General features: G+C 59.1%; 2 protein-coding genes across 2 annotated transcripts; both read right to left on the bottom strand.

Moving 5' to 3' along the window:
• PTPN9 (protein tyrosine phosphatase, non-receptor type 9) lies at positions 7-5,278 on the bottom strand. The gene is made up of 13 exons (XM_021407685.1): positions 4,796-5,278; positions 3,912-4,055; positions 3,733-3,822; positions 3,535-3,659; positions 2,949-3,054; positions 2,308-2,418; positions 1,777-2,105; positions 1,549-1,642; positions 1,317-1,386; positions 1,149-1,227; positions 673-823; positions 374-581; positions 7-299 (listed from the first exon to the last, which is right to left on the bottom strand). The coding sequence occupies exons 1-13, from the start codon at positions 4,826-4,828 to the stop codon at positions 91-93; spliced, it is 1,749 nt and encodes a 582-aa protein (XP_021263360.1). The 5' UTR covers positions 4,829-5,278; the 3' UTR covers positions 7-90.
• SNUPN (snurportin 1) lies at positions 6,661-15,488 on the bottom strand (the record flags this gene model as incomplete). Its single annotated transcript, XM_021407506.1, has 7 exons — positions 6,661-7,591; positions 10,927-11,007; positions 12,718-12,795; positions 13,119-13,216; positions 13,825-13,921; positions 14,220-14,324; positions 15,189-15,488. Coding segments are annotated over 7 exons (1,089 nt in total), but the record flags the coding sequence as incomplete, so codon positions are not given.

The raw sequence follows: 15,492 nt of genomic DNA on the forward strand, positions 1-15,492 counted from the left end.
CCCCCATTTTTCCCACCTCACCCCCCCCCGAGCTTCCTCCTGCCCCGGCTTGCTTGAAGTAAGGCACAGTTCCCGGGTGGCAGGGGCAGCTCAGTGCCCCGCCGAGCCCTTCTCGCCGGCAGGCAGCAGGCCGTGGCGCTGGGCGTGCTCCAGCACGGCGCTGTAGCAGAAGTAATACTGCTCCGGGGTCTGGATGCTGAAGGCGCGCTGCGTCCTCATGCGCTGCACCGTCTGCTGGATGTCCAACGTGCCCACGTCCTGCAGCTGCGACAGGCAGATGTCCAGCGCGCAGAAGGTACCTGCGGACAAGCACCCCCTCAGCCGCCACGCCGTGCCGCGGACGTCCCTCCTCCGTGCTCAGCCATCCCCTTACCCGTCCTGCCGATGCCGGCGCTGCAGTGCACCACGAGCGGAGGGCCCCCGGGGTGCCCCTTGAAGCGGGGACCCAGCGCGCTGACGGCCACGCGCTGCTGCTGCTTCACGGCCCCTAGGAAGTCGATGAGCGTGGCCGCCGAGGAGGGCACGCCGTAGTCCGGCCAGCTCAGGTACTGGAAGTGGGAGAGCAGCCGCCGCTCCCGGCCCTGGGGGTGAGCAAGGGGTCAGGGGGAACGTGGACGGGACGGCCCCGTGTCGCCCGCTGGGCACGCATCTGGGCACCCACCGGGCACGCACCTCGGCACTGTGGATCTCCAGGATGGTTTTCTTGTAATGGCTGAGGTTCTCCACGCCCAGGTTGGTGATGGTCAGCGCCCCGAAGCGCATCTGGAAATCCTTCTCCAGGGGCCAGTACTGGCCGCACTTCCTCCTGCCCCCCTCCTCCAGCCTGCGGATGGGACAGGGGCACGGTGACAGGGGGAGGACGGCCTCCCTGCCAGCATCACAGCGGTGCCCCGTGTCCCCCAAGGGCCCGCAGCATCCCTCTGCAGTGCTCCGTACTGGGGATGCCAGTAGGGCACCTCGGGGACACCAGGTATGCATGCAGCAGGACACCACCAGCTCTCCTCCGCACCGCACAGAGGTGTTTTTGGGGTGTCCCCTTCCTCTGGGGCACAAAGCGCTGCCCTCCCGCTGTGACAGCAGTTGATCCAAGTGCAAGACCACTTGTTTTGCAAAGAAACTCAGGCAGTGCCCCCACCCAGGGCACTCACCGAGTCGTCATCACGATCACCAGGACGTTCTGCTCCCACACCATGCGCCAGAAGTCACCATAGGTGTTCTCCAGGGGCCCTGCGGGGACGGCCTGTGGTCACCCAGTTGGGCTGGGCAGGATGGGCAGTGCCTGGGCACCCTCGGACATGGGAACGTGTGGCCCTTACCCTGCGTCCCGATGTACGCGTTCCTCTGCTTGTAGCCATCCATGAAGCTGGCATTGATGTAGTCGGTCAGCTGGGGACAATGACGTGGCATGAGTGCACCATGAGGATAGCTCCAGCGTGAGCCCTGGGCTCAGCCAAGCTCACGCTCCAAGCAAGCAAAACGAGTGAGAACCCAGGTGCTGGGTGTCGGGGATGGGCTGGTGGAGCAGTGTGGGATGTGAGGGGGGCTCACCTCCGGGCGGCTGTAGGGCTTGGCCAGCTTCACGCGGGTCTGGTCCAGGCAGGGCACGTCCCCATAGCGGTTCTTCTCCTGGTTGTAGGGTGCCCTGGGGCAGGGACAGGGCAGGGCAGTGGGGCATCCCGAGGTGGTGCCCGGGGCTCTGCTGCCATCGCCTGGCCACAGCCTGGGGAGAGGCATGCACCGGGTCCCCACTGCCCCCTCCCACCCCGCGGGACTCACAAGGAGCAGACGAAGGTCCCGGCTGGGCTCCGGCGCCGGATATCCTCGTACTCCTCATAGATGCCACGCTTCTGCTTGCGGCTGACGTGTTCCAGCAGCTCCTGCGGGGTGAGGGCCTTGGGGCCGGGCACATGGAGCGAGCCGTTGTCACGGGGGGCCACCAAGGGCACCAGGATAAGCTCATCCAGGGGGTCGGGGTGCCCGTTCTGCTGCGGCAGGAAGCGGCAGTTCCAGCTGAGCGGGTCCAGCTTGAGGCAGCCGCCGAGGGTCTCGGGCAGGCACTCGCGGGGCAGGTGCTCCTTCAGCTCCGACATCTTCACCATCTGCACCTGCGGAGGACAGGCAGGGGCACTCAGCTCAGCCGGCAGGAAGGCCCTCCCCGGCTCCCAGGCTGCACGCAGCTCTGAAAAGCAGCAGGGATCTTTGGGCACGCTGTTTCAAGCAGCAACCGAGTTTATCTTCTCCCACGTGGCTCATTTTCTTTCCCTTTAAAGCTCGCAGCCCTCAGGAGCCTGCGGCCCCCACACTCACCCTCTCACGCAGCTTCTCCTTCAGCAGCAGGCTGATGATGGAGTAGGGCACGCGGAACCACATGGGCGCTCCCACGATGAACACCTTCTTCAGCCGTGCTGGGAAAGCGCCCTGCGGACAGCGGGGGCTCGGGGACGGCTCGGCTCCACGCTGTGGGACTGACCCACGCCCAGCGCGTCCCCACGGCAGTGACAATCGCAGGGACCCGGGGCGAAGGCTCCCAGGGCAGCCCACGCTCCAATCCGCACCGGATGATTTCCACGTGGCCGGTAGAGGGCTGGGCTCGGCGAGCCAGCGGTGAGGGCGGGAGCGGGGCTTTGCGCCCCAGCTGCTATTTACTGGGAGCTCTTTTTCCGGAGAAGGGAGGAGGCACGAAATGCCAGCACCATTAAAAAATAATTTGCATCTGTTTTCACGAAAGCGCTGCCAGCAGCTGTGCAAGGAATCCAGCGCGTGGGGACAGCTGATCCCCTCCCGGTGCCTGCGCCTCCCCGAGGGGCTGGGGCTGCGGATGGCACCCGACCTCCTGCATCCACACCATCCCGCCCCATCTCATCCCATCGCGTCCCACCTCGTTCCGCCTCATCCTATCCCATCCAGTTCCATCCCACTCTATCCCATTCCATCCGTGCCGCCGCTACCTTCAGCAGGTTGAGGATCTTCTTGCTGAGGTCCAGCTCGAAGTTGGTGTACTGCGAGCCTGCCATGTCGTAGATGAACACCAGCCCGTTCCTCTGCGTCTCGAAACTGGGCGGGGGGAAAGAGCAACACCACTCCAAGATCGTGCACGCACCCCGCACCCCTCGGTGACCCCAGGAGAGTTCCCTCTGTGTTCCCAGCAAGACGAAGCACCAAAGCCGCCTCTCCCTTACACCCACCCTGAGCCCGTCCCAGCTGCTCTGCCCATGGCGGCTCAGCCCGCAAAGCCCGGTCCCGGTTATGGGGTGCCTCAGCCCTGCGTTCAGGCAGGGCTCCCCAGGCCGGGGCTTTCCAAGGGCCGGAGATCCCCGCCACAGTGACACGAGGCACACACGGACGCCTTAAGGATGCCACTGATTTTTGCCATGCCTGGAAGGCTTCTGAACAGGCTGTCATCAATCCTTGGCATGCAAACACAGGGGAAGCGGCTGCTTACAGCCTGCTTGAACAGAGCTAGGTCTCCACGAAAGCAGCGACAAAGCAGCACCCCGAACACAAGGCAGTGCTGGAACGCAGGGCTCGGCTCACCTCTCCACGGCCCTGTCCAGCAGGTAGAAGAGCGCCTGGAGCACCACGTGCTGCACGCTGCGGCTGGGGTGGTGCAGCTTGGCCGTGAACAGGGCGATGGAGGCCCCCGAGGGGTCCCGCACGCTCTGCGGGACAAAGCGAGGTCACGGCGTGCCCGCAGGCAGCACCGCGCCGTGCCGCGCCGCGCCGCGCACCTACCAGGATGGTGAACTTGCCGCTGAGCAGCTCCGAGCGCAGCGGCTCCTCGTGCGGCTTCAGCTTCACAATGCCCTCCTTGAGCCGCGTCTCCTGTGGCAGGGACACGGTGTGACCCCCAGCGCGGCACGCACGGACACACGGGGATGTGTGACCCCACGAGCCGCCCCCCCGCGACGTACCCGGTAGGAGTGGAAGAGCTCAATGGCCCGCAGGACGTCGAACTTGCGGGCCATGAGGAACTTGACGGCCACGTTCCAGGAGAGCGGGGACACATTGTACTGGCCCGTCCACTTGTTGATCTCTTCCAGGAACTGCTTGGTGGCCTGCAGGACAGAGGGGAGCGTCGTGGGGTGCGTGCCGGGGGCGTTCCCATCAGCATCCCCAGTTCGCTGGAGGAGAGGGTAGCATGGGAAATGAGCAAGGCTGGCAATGAGGGCTGATGTTCCGAAGTGATGTCAGATGGACCAGCACCAGACGCGCCCCAAAATGCGATTTACCAAGGAATACTCCCCACCCTCTTGAGATAAATCGAGCAGGAGCAGAGACGTTGGGAAAAACAGCAAAATACTGCGCCACAGCCGTGCCCCAGATCCCCAGCACTGGGACAGCCCCCCCCCCCCACCCGCACATCCCAGGGCGATGCTCGGCCGCCAGCCCCGCTCCCGAACCCGGCAACATCCTCCCGCGGTGACGCACGGCCGGGGAGGAAGCCGGGACGTCACGGGAGGCGCGGGGCGTGGGAAGAGCATGCACACAGCCCCACGCAGCCCCACGGGCACGGGGGGGCCGGCCCCGTAACGGCGATGGGGCAGAGCCCGGGGGAGACCCGGCGTGGGGATGGAGATGATGAAGCAGGAGGATGCGTAACGGGAAGGAATGGGGATGGGTGGGGGGGCACGCACACAGGGGACGTGCAGATGGGGCGGATAAGGGACAGACGGGGGAGCCGAGGGGCTGCGCTGCGCTGGGCGTACGGAGGCTGCGTGGATGCAGCGGGAGAAAAGCCGCCCCCCGGCTCTCACAGCAGCGGCCGGGGGTGCTGCCCAGCTCGGCCGGCACCTACCTGCTCCTCCTCGGCGCTCAGCTCCGCGGCCATGCTGCGGCCGGGCCGTGCGGGCCGTGCTAGGCGGCGGAGCCCATCCCCGGAGCGGCGGCGCTGCGGGCACCCGCCCCTCCCTGGCGGCCGCTCGGCGGCGGCGGCGGCGGCGGCTCCGCCCCGGGGTGTCCGCGACCGTGAGCGGGGGAGGGAAGGACCGAGAACCGGGGATGGAAGAGAGGATGGGAAAGGAGCGGGGAGATGGGATAGAGATGGAGCGAGGGATGGAAACGGAATAAGGAATGAAAGGAGAAAATGAGATAAAAACAAATGAAAACAAAATGCAAAGCCAATTTGGAAAATGAAATGAGAATAAAATAAAAGCGTTTAAAAAAAAAAAAGAAGAAGAAGAAGGAGGAGGAGAAAAAAATGTGTAAGGATCGCAAAGCGCCGGGAAGTTCCGCTCGCCCCGGGAAGCGCCGCGCCGCTCGGCTGGGGGCTGGGCCGGCGCCGCTCCCCGCCCCGCTCCGCTCCGCCCGGCGCTGCCCCGCGGGGGCGGTGGCAGGAAGCGCCCGCAGCCCCCTCCCCTGCGCCCGGCCCGGCCCGCCGAGAGAGGGAGGGAGGGAAGGAGGGAGGGGCGGGCAGGAAGCGCGGCGGGGCGGGGGCTGCGGGCGCGTTCGGGCTCCGCCGCCCGGGAAGCGATGCCCCGGCCCCGCTCGGGATGGGTGGCACCGCCCCGGTGGGGCCGTCCCCGGGCCGGGGGTCCGCGCGCCGCAGCCGGAGCCGGGGACATTTTGTTCCGCCGAGGAGCAGCAGCGGGCTGGCAGCGCGCCCGCAGCCGGAGGGTTTGCACCTCACTCGCAGAAAATGGAAGAAAGGGCAGAGGGAAGCGGCCCGGCCCCTGCCCCGACCGCGGTCGCAGCGGCGCGGGGCTGACCCCAGCCCCACGGCCCCTCTCCAAACACACGCTCCCCTTCCCGACGGGAACCGTAACGCGAACGTTTCTTTCTCCGGCCCAGGGGCCGCTTGGAGAAGGGGAATTGCGGCGTCAGCGTGCTCTCGGCCATTGAGCGGAGCCCGCAGCCCGTCGCGGCTCCGTTTCTCTCCTGCCCGTCGCGTCGGCAGACGGCCGAAGAGCAGCGCGGGGCCGCAACCCGAGCTGCGGCTCATCCCGAGGGATGCCCGGCAGCAGCAGAACCGGGCTGGGGACGAGCTGAGAAACGGCCCCGGGGCCGGGGTGCCGCCTCCTTCCCGCTGCGGAGCGGGGCCGGCCCCGCCTCCCGTTGCGCTCCCACCGCGGCGCTGACAGCTCCCGCTGCCCGCGGGTACAGCCCGCAGCGGCTGCGGGGTCAGGCGATGGAAGCAGCCCCCGGGCCTGGTCCACAACGGAGCGTTTTCTGGGAAAAAAAAAGGGGCGTGAGGGCAGAACACGCGTGCCCCCGCTATCTGTATGCACCAGCTCTGCTCTGCGTTCCTCCTCCTGGGCGCAGCCCTGCTCCGGGGCCGCGGAGGCACTGGGAGATCCCCAGAGCCACGTTTTTGCCTGGTAATTCATCTCCATGTCTCCAGGGGCCCCGCTTCAGCTTTTTAACCTCCCTCTCAAAAAAAAAAAAACCGCTGGGTCAGTGGGAATAATGCACCTAACTAACATACCGGTTTCTTCTTATGCGCTAACATAATGGTTTCTTCTTTGCTGAAATTGCCCCAGGGACACACGGTGGCCCTGCCTGCAAAGCGGGCTGGCACAAGGGAGCAAGCCGGTAGGGGCTGGAGCTCCTCCATGCACTGGGGAGAACCCAACCCTCCGGTCGGTGCCACAAACCAGGCTGCTAATCCCTTGTTGGGAGGCACAGCGTGCATTCCCCGTTAGGTAGCAGGAAGGCGCTCAAGGATTTGTATTTCTGAGAAGCCTTTTATTTGGCACCATCGATGGCAACGTTTCGAGAGCGCGATCGTTCCTTCCTCCCCCTGCCGAGAGCAGCCCAGAGCACAGGCTGCGGGCTCACGCGGGGCTGGGCTGGAGGCAGGGCTGCCTGCAAGGCAAGGAAATCGCATTTCTCAGGAACACGTGGGCATGGAAAGCTCTGCCTGGGGAGCTACCAAAAGCCCGCTGCAAACTTTTCTTACTAGAAGCTGCCTGACCACAAAAAAAACTTCCATTGAGAAGGCCTCAGCCTGCAAAGGCTGAAGCACCACGAGCCACCCACCCCGAGCACCGCTCCCAGTGGGAGCACGGCCAAGCCAGGGCAGCAGGGGCTGAGCTGGGAGCATGATGATTTCACGCTGCAGAACCGCCTCTGCAGCAAACCAGAGAGCCCTGGTAAGGACCCTGGCAAAATATCCAGTGGCACCCGGAGCAAGATACACCACTTTTGTGCCCTTCAAATAAAGCCATCCTATAATTATTACCTTTGCCTCCCTCTCGGAAAGCGTGAATGACAGCAGGGGACCTTTCGCATCCTCCTCCTTACCCCCCAGCTCTGCCACATCCTCCTAATTCTCCATCTGACTCCCTGCTTCCTCCTGGCCCTGCGCAGAGTTAGCTGGCTGAGGGGTGGACAAGTGTTCCAGCTCGTAATGCCCGTTCCTAGCAGCCGCCTCGGCCCTCGGCTCAGCCTCGCCCGCTGCCAGCTTTTTACTCTTCTTGCTCTCAATGATCTGCTGGAGCTGGCGCCCAGCGTAGTCTGGTTTGGCAGTGAGCGGTGTGGCGGGCACGGCCAGCCCCAGGATGTCAGGCACCATGTACGGGCGCAGCCAGCCCACCAGCGGGGTGCTGCCGGGGGTGTAGTGCGTCTGCTTGTGGTAGAAGAGAAGCCCGTCGACCTGCAGGAAGGAGAGACAGCAGGTGAGAAGCTGCTGCAGGTGGATGAGGGAGTGCTGGGCTGTCACTGGCCGGCTCTGCCAGCTGGATCGCTTGTCCTCAAATAGAAGGGAGAGAGGAAACCTGCAGAGCTCTCGTCCCGAATGATCAGCACAAGTCCAGCGACCGCTGGGTGGCTTTAAGTCACCCAAGGCAAACAGATTTAGACTGATGTCAGCGGGGACCAGCACTCCTCCTCTGGTTGCTACGATCCCATTCTGCAGAAAAGCCATCCAGCTTCTGAACAAAGCAGCACACAAAAAGACCGTTTTACTGGATTAGGGTTATTTTAAATAATACATTTGGAGAGTAATTAGTCAGAGCGTGTGACGCCAAGGAGCTCCGCTTCCTAACACTGCTACAGCTCTTTCAGCTTGCTTATGCAAAAGCAATTCTTAATGTTTCCCAAGAGAGAACTTCTCCAGCAATCAATGACAGTTAAGGGCACTCAGAACTTTGAAGGTTCGGACCCCAACTCTTGTGCTACTATTTCCACACTGCAATACTGCAGCCGGCTGACGTTTTCTGCACTTCCCCACCACGCTCAAGTATTCCCCCCCCCCCCCCAGCCTCTTTTCCTGTGCTTCCCAAGGGAGCACTCTGCAAGGTCAGATCCTGCTGCAGATCGACCGGCATTAGAGGCGGTGCTCATTTAGCTCGGCCTCGTGGGCTCTTAAAGGCTATTTACCCATGAGTAAAAGAGGCTGAGTGGGCAGAACAGATGAGAGGAGCCCACTTTGGGCTGTCACATGTGGCCCCAAGTGCTCCCGGGCCCCTCCTGGAGCTGCAGCCCCCAGAACATGCACAGCAGAGCAGCACCTACATCATACCGAGCCAAGGCATGGCTGAGAACAGAGCAGGCACGTGTCCACCTCTGCTCCTGGGCATGTTTCCTGCAGGGCCATGCTGCTCCCTGCACTAATAAGTCCATGATTTTTGGTCACTGTGAAGAGCTTGCAAAATAATTCCAGAGAAGGGGGATTCCTGTCCTAGGGAAACAGGAAACCAGACCAGTAAACAGCATGAGCTTGTGAAACTGGCTGGATATCCTAAGTGTGAAGCTTCTCCCTCTCCTCATGCCCCAGGGAGACTCGAGGAGAGGAGCCAGGCTCTGTGACACCACACCACCACCCTCTCCTGGGCCTGCACATCCCAGTAGATGCACAGCCCCTTCTGAGCAACAGGGATTCTACAGCACCCACAGGAATCTTCCAGTGACATCAGCCTGGGGAGCCTCCTGCGTTCCAGAACATTCTAAAGAGCTTCCCCAAGCTGAGAAAACCAAAAAATTCTGCCTGGCAGAGGGTTAGGTCATGTTATTCCTTCCCCTGATTTCTCCTCAGTTACTGCAGTTCCCATATTCCTTCTAGCTGTTATTATCTCAGTTGTTGGCCATGTCCCTATCCTGAGTCACCGCTCTGACACCAGCCACACCAGGACAAGGGCCAATAGCATCTCCACACAACTGAACCTTTTGAGCAACTGGCTCGGCAGGATTTCATGTTTCATGGCCACGCTTCCTCACATTTCAGGTGCTCCACAGCATGCCCATTCCCCCACACCAGAGTCTTAGACTTGACCTCTCCCTTGCCTTTCTAGAAACTTGCATGCTGTTTTCCTCAGATCCATTGGTAGCTCAGGAGCTCTTGCTTAAGATCTGCTCCAAAAATCACTGAAAGTTCAGTGCCAGTCAGCTGAACAAACTTAGCATGGTTCATCGCAGGATGCTGGCACCAGGCATAAGGAGATATCTATTATGCTGCACGAGCTGGATTTTGCCTCCGGCAAAGTTTGGTTCTGCCTGCCTCGTTGCTGGAAGCTATTCACGGGGATTTCTCGGGCTCCCTCTTGTGGCACATGGCGTGCTTCATTCCTGGAAACACAGCAGCGTGCTTTCTGCGGGGCCGCCTTTGTGCCAAACTGCACTACACATTTCTCTTCTTGCTGGGGTCGTGCCCTGACGCACTGACCAGGGAACCTGGGGACAAAACACAGCTGGAGCACGGGGAGCGTCTGCCCAGCTCCTGCAGTCCCCCTGCATTCCACAGGGGCCTCTCTCTGCCATCTGGCAATCTTCTGCTCTGACCACAGCACCTAACACTCCTCAGCCTTTTGTCACCGAGCAGAGGCCTCAGGAAGTCATAAAGCTTTCCTCGGGAGAGACAGAGGCAGGCAGGAGCATTTGTCATCGAGCAAGTCCAGAAGGCATCCCAGGTTTGCTTCAGCTAATGCTCCCCTACCTGTGCTCAGAGCAGGGTCTGGCATGGTCAGCCAGCCGCTGGCACTTGGACCTCCTCTGACGAGCACCCTGGCTGTAAGGAGCTGAAGGCAAAAAGTCAGCCCTCACAGCCAACTCAGCCTCCCCTAAGTTTAAGCCTGCACTTACACTAATCACTAACTTGGGCCAGGAGAGCACAAGAGGCACATTTAAATCAGTGTGGCTTTTGGCTTCCTCATCCTTCTCCGTTTCAGTGCCAGGTCAGCCACCAAAAGCTGCTGAGCCATTTGCACTCGGGCTTCTGACTCATTGCTCGCAGCCACACATGGCAACCGCCTGGCACTCCGCTGCCTGTCCTGCCCTTCTTCCTCCCACAGGTCAGAGAGGCTGAGCAGTGCTGCTCCTACAGCTGGAAGAGCAAATGCATAGTCCTGCTCAGCTGCTCTCACTGGGGGAATGTCCTCCAGAAGCAGGAGGCTCCTGGTTCTGGAACAGAAGCAAAAAACCAGAGCTTGCACCATTGGTGCCGTGAGATCTAGTGGCAGCAGCAGGACAGACACATCTGAACGCATCCCAGCCATTTCTGCTGCAGCCATTTGCCCCAGCACGTCTCATCTGCCCATCACTGTTACCTGAACCCCCCAGGAACTGCTCTGAGTTTAAACACACTGCTCTGTTTCCTCCTCAGGAGAGACGGGACAGCTGGATGCTGTGCACAGACAGATGGTAGCAGCTAGGCTAGGGAGACACAGAGCCTGTGGCAGATGTCAGAGAAAGACACCAGCCTGCTGCCTAGCTCACAGACCTCCCAGGAAATGCCACCACAGAACAGAGATGGAGATCTCTATGGAGATCCTCATGTCTGTGCCCATGCAATCCCACCTGGGGCAGCACGCAGTACCAGCTTTGACTCTAACAAGATCATCTGTCCATCATATTTCCACATGAATGTGAGTTTTGCTGCTTCTGGAGGCAATCCCGGTGTCTGCATCAGCCCTCCCCTCAGGCAGGGAGGACAATCCAAGCAGAGGGAACACTGGGGTTTAACCCTCACTGATCAGCTCAAGAGCATGTTCTCACCTCAAAGGGGAAGGTCGTGGTCAGCACTTCACACAGGCTCTCCGAGGTGCAGGGGAAGTTCTGCAGGCCCACAAACTTGTACTGAGGGAGCAAGAGAGGGTTAGAAGAAAGAAAACTGCGTGGCTTAAAACATGACCAATTCACCAAGTGGAGGTAGTTAAGGAGGAAGCATTTCCCTCGGTACAAGATCTAACACAAGCAACAGGATGAAGGACAGGCAGCAGATGAAGTAAGCAGACAGGCGGCCTCAGGCAGAGAGCACATCATTAAGTTGTTGGCCTTCCTGTCACAGGTTACCAGGGGCCCAAAAGCATGGATGGGCTCAAAGGAGGAACAGGCCAACCCTGATGTCTGCTGGGATGGGCAGACCTCTGCTATGATTCTAACAGCAATTCCCAAGAAAACTCTGGGTGCAGAAATCAAAGTGACAGGACCAAGTCATTCCCTGGTGGCAGTCATAACGCACTGAAGGGACAGGAAATGCTTGCATGAAAACTTACAAGTCAGCCAGACCTTCAGAGAGGACAGGGATAGGAATGGTCTGCTGCTTTACAGATCTCCTTCCAGTAATAGAAAGTGACCTTTACAAAAAAAAAACTGAGGCTTGTTACAACCATGTCCAGACAGCACAAAAACCAGAGCGCCCAGAACAATCTATTTCAGGTATTTTGCATTTAAGCCATCCCAGTTCCAAATGACCCCCTCTGGCATCTTGTTAGAGATACAGATGGCAGGGACTCTGCACGCAGCTCCCACATGCTCCTGATACCTTTTCCTCAAGCATCTAAGGCTGCAGGAAGGACTTTTCAGGGGAGCTGACCCTGAGATGCTCTTTTAACCGAAATAGAAAGTGATGACCTCTGAGCAGGATGCAAAGCAGACAGATGTCTGCTCCAGGCTGCTGGCTCAGCTAAGCAAACCTTTCCACCTAGGAAATGAAAGCTGAAACGACTCCCCCCACCCCCACCCCCACCCTCACTAGGTAGCTGTCTTCTGGATATTCTTGTTGGAATCAGAACAGGATGTTCTCCAAGCATAGATAGCTCCGCTGCTGGCACAGGAGCCTTCATCCCCATTAATGATGAATCTGTTCCACCCTCAGGAGCTGCTCTGCTGGCTGTGCCTGAGTACACACGGGTGGCCATGTGGCAGTCACATCCCGCCTTGCAAGACACACTCCATAAACCAGGCTGACAAATCCCCTTATGTCTGTCCCCAAAAATCACTTTCTAAGCTGCTGTGGGTGCCAGGTCTGACCTCCACACAAGACTTCAAAGACTTCAATTATCCTTGCTCAGTAGGGACTTCAGGGGGGCAATGCAGCATCCACCCCTACAACTTCAAGGACTGGCTGGAGTAGGAGACAAGGCTAAAGCTTTATGGTCTTTTACTCCTGCTTTGTGAGCCCATGAGACTACCAACGAATAATTCCCATTGTAATCAGGCTGCCAATCAACACCGGCCCTGTAGAAACCACATTGGTTTTCCATTCTAAGTGAAAGCTAAAAACAGTGTGGAAGTTAGCTGATACCCTGCAGCGTGATCTCCCTCAGCACTTTGGCTGGAAAGAAAAACCCACATTCATTTACAATATTCAGTGGTTCTATTTACATCCTGAACATGTCAGCCCATTTCATCAGAAGTACGCTTTGAAGCCTGATCTGTAAGGGGGGGAAAAAAAAAAAAAAAAAAGGAGAAAAAGCTTCCGCCTGTGAACAAAAGTGCTGAAGCCTGCTGAACAGGAGAGCTTACCCCCCACCCTCCTCCTCCTCCCAGTACAAAAGAACTTACTGGATTAATCCTGCTTTTCTCTCCCAGCCCTTCCTCCTCTTGGATCTTTGAGGAAAGCCAGAAGAATCTGAAGTCAGTCTGAGAAAGGAGACAGAGGCTGAATTACTACCCACCACACATCAGTCAGCACCTGTGGGGCTGCAGCTCTCGGAACTGTGCCTCCATTCCTCCACCCTACACAGGAGGCTTGCAGACTGCAGAACCAACTGATGTGCCAGCCTTTGCTACTTCCCCAAATAACCCCACAACATTTCCACAGCCACTAGACCGTAAGCAGTAAGGACAATGCTGCAGAGATGAAATATCCAAGCTGCTGCACAGCGGGCTGTGTCCAGCTCCAGCTGCAAAGCAGCTCCCAGAACAGGGAGCACAAGGGAAGGCAGATGGGATAGATTCGGTACCTGGCAGTCATAAACAGGGTGCCCCCTCCAGCACATCACATCGAGGATGTAGTACGTCTGCTTTGCTTCATTGTAGATGCAGTCCAAGATGCAGTACACTGCACACACAAGCACAAGGAGGTCCAGACGTGCTCCTCACACTGCCCAACCCATCAGGCAAGTGCCAGAGCAAATCTCTCCTGTACTAAGCTCTAGCACAGACATAAGGCCAAGAGGTGCAAAGAGAAGCCCTTCTGCTAATAGGGGTTGTGACCACAAAAAGCTTTTAGCTCAAAGAATCTAACAAGGCTCCAAAGGTACCACCCAAAGCCACATCAAGCAATGGCATATTTCAGGAAATGCATTCATCCATCAGTAACACCTCCTCAAAAGGAGCAAAGCAACTGAACAAGTTTATTAACAAAGATCATGCTGTAAGCAGCTCTGCTACTCAGAGAAGATGCTGAGGTTTAGGAGCACCAATTAGCCAGGCAAATAATTAGAAGAAATGTTATCTAGCATAAAGGTATCTGAGATCATCCATGTCTAGTTATCTCCAGAAATAGATGAACACCCTGAAGCTTACTAAACCCAGTCACCAAAAAAGGGCACAACTCTGGGGCCCAGAGGAGCACCACCATGCCTGTGGGCGCATGCCCTCACAGGGGAAAGCCAGTGGTTCTCTTCTACCTATCTATCTATCTCAAAAGCCTCCTCAGAATGTTACCTTTCTCACTTGTTGTATTGTGCCGGTTTCCCCCTGGCAGCAGGGATGGGAACCTGTTGACACAGAAGCCGCTCTTGGTGTAAGCTGCTGTGGAGCCCTGCAAGAAAATGGGAGACAAAGAAACATCACAAACAGGCTTGCTGCTCTCCTGCCACAGCAGGGACTGCACCCAAGCTGCTGGAGTGCAGGCTGCCCCCCAGAGCCAGCCACGGCCCTCCTGCAGGAGGGAGCTGGCTGTTCAGCACAGCTCCCAGCACCCAAACGCCTGCAGCTCTCAGAGCACAAGGTGAGCGAGACACACGGGACAGCCTCGTGTTGGCGGACACAGTAAGAACACAGAATGCAGGCACAGCTCCTTTACTGGGTTCTAAGATATTTCTGCTGCCACCTCTTACCCTGGAGGCCACGACCAGCGCCCTCTTCCCAACAGGACACACCACCACAATCCACTCCTGCTCCAGATCCACAGGGACATCGACCAGCCACTCAGAGAGCATCAGCTAGGCAGAAATCCAGGAAAAGCAGTTAGTGGTAATGCTCCTGCAGCTTGGGAAAACTCACAGCTCAAGGACAGAGCTGGATGGTTTTGACTCAGCTTCTACAGCCACACTGGGTCCTTCAGACAGCCCGCACTGGTCACCACCCCAGATCACAACACCCATCTGACCTGAACTAAGCTACGTACCAGACTCTTCCCTCACATCTCTCTTGTTCCCCAGCTGTTGACTAAGCTTCACAGTAGAGCATAGGGCTCACATTCCTCACCAAGGCACCCCAGCACCTTGGTCCCCACATCAAACTTTGACTTCATTTAAGTATATGGCAAAGGTCTGGGATTCCTGAATATCCCGAGTGATGAAAACAGAGCAGTAGACACCCTCAGATCCCTCAGTGTCTGGGTATAGCAACCCAGAGACCTCTCGGTACCAGCAAGGCACTGAGGCTAAGAAAACTCGTCTACTGGTGTCTTTTGCTGTCGCACATATGGGGAGAGATGGAAATTACGAACCAGGGACTGCACAATGGGATACAAGGTCACAGAATCGTTGGAGCTGGAAGGGACCTTTGAAGAGCATCTAGTCCAATCCCCCCGCAGTGAACAGGGACACCCACAGACCGGTCAGGGCACTCAGTTTGCCCCCCTCTTTCTCATACTCCCCTTTAGATACTGAACGCCGCTCTCAGCTCCCCCCGCAGCCTTCTCCTCCCGGGGCCACACAGCCCCAGCTCTCAGCCTGTCCTCGCAGAGCAGTGTACCATGCCTCGGGGCACTTCCATGGACGCAATCCCACAGGTTCCCCCCGTTCCAAGGGTCCCCCAGCCCCACCCGGCGCCCCCGGAGCTTCCCGCAGGCCGCCCCTCACCTGGTTGGCGTAGCGCTTGGGCAGCCTCCTGCCCGCATCCACCTCCATCTCCTCCTCCTCCTCCTCCTCCTCCTCCGCCCCGTCGCCATCCTTCCCCCCTTCCTCATCGCTCTCCACGCCGGCCCAGTCTCCCTCCGCCAGCCTGCGGGCATGGTTCACGTAGTCCAGCCGCCTCCTGCGAGAAGGAAGGGCGAAGCCCCGCTGTGACAGGGCCCAGCGACCCCGGGGCCCAGCGACCCCGGGGCCCAGCGACCCCGGGGCCCAGCGACCCCGGGGCCCAGCGACCCCGGGGCCCAGCGACCCC

Source organism: Numida meleagris, chromosome 9, assembly GCF_002078875.1.
Source record: "Numida meleagris isolate 19003 breed g44 Domestic line chromosome 9, NumMel1.0, whole genome shotgun sequence".
Classification (NCBI taxonomy): Eukaryota; Metazoa; Chordata; class Aves; order Galliformes; family Numididae; genus Numida; species Numida meleagris.

Coding starts and splice junctions, on each gene's coding strand:
- PTPN9 (XM_021407685.1), bottom strand. CDS start 4,828: ATGGCCGCGGAGCTGAGCGCCGAGGAGGAGCAG. Junction 2,106..2,307: donor AGGAGAAGCTGCGTGAGAGG/GTGAGTGTGGGG, acceptor TGTCCTCCGCAG/GTGCAGATGGTGAAGATGTC. Junction 1,387..1,548: donor AGCCCTACAGCCGCCCGGAG/GTGAGCCCCCCT, acceptor CATTGTCCCCAG/CTGACCGACTACATCAATGC.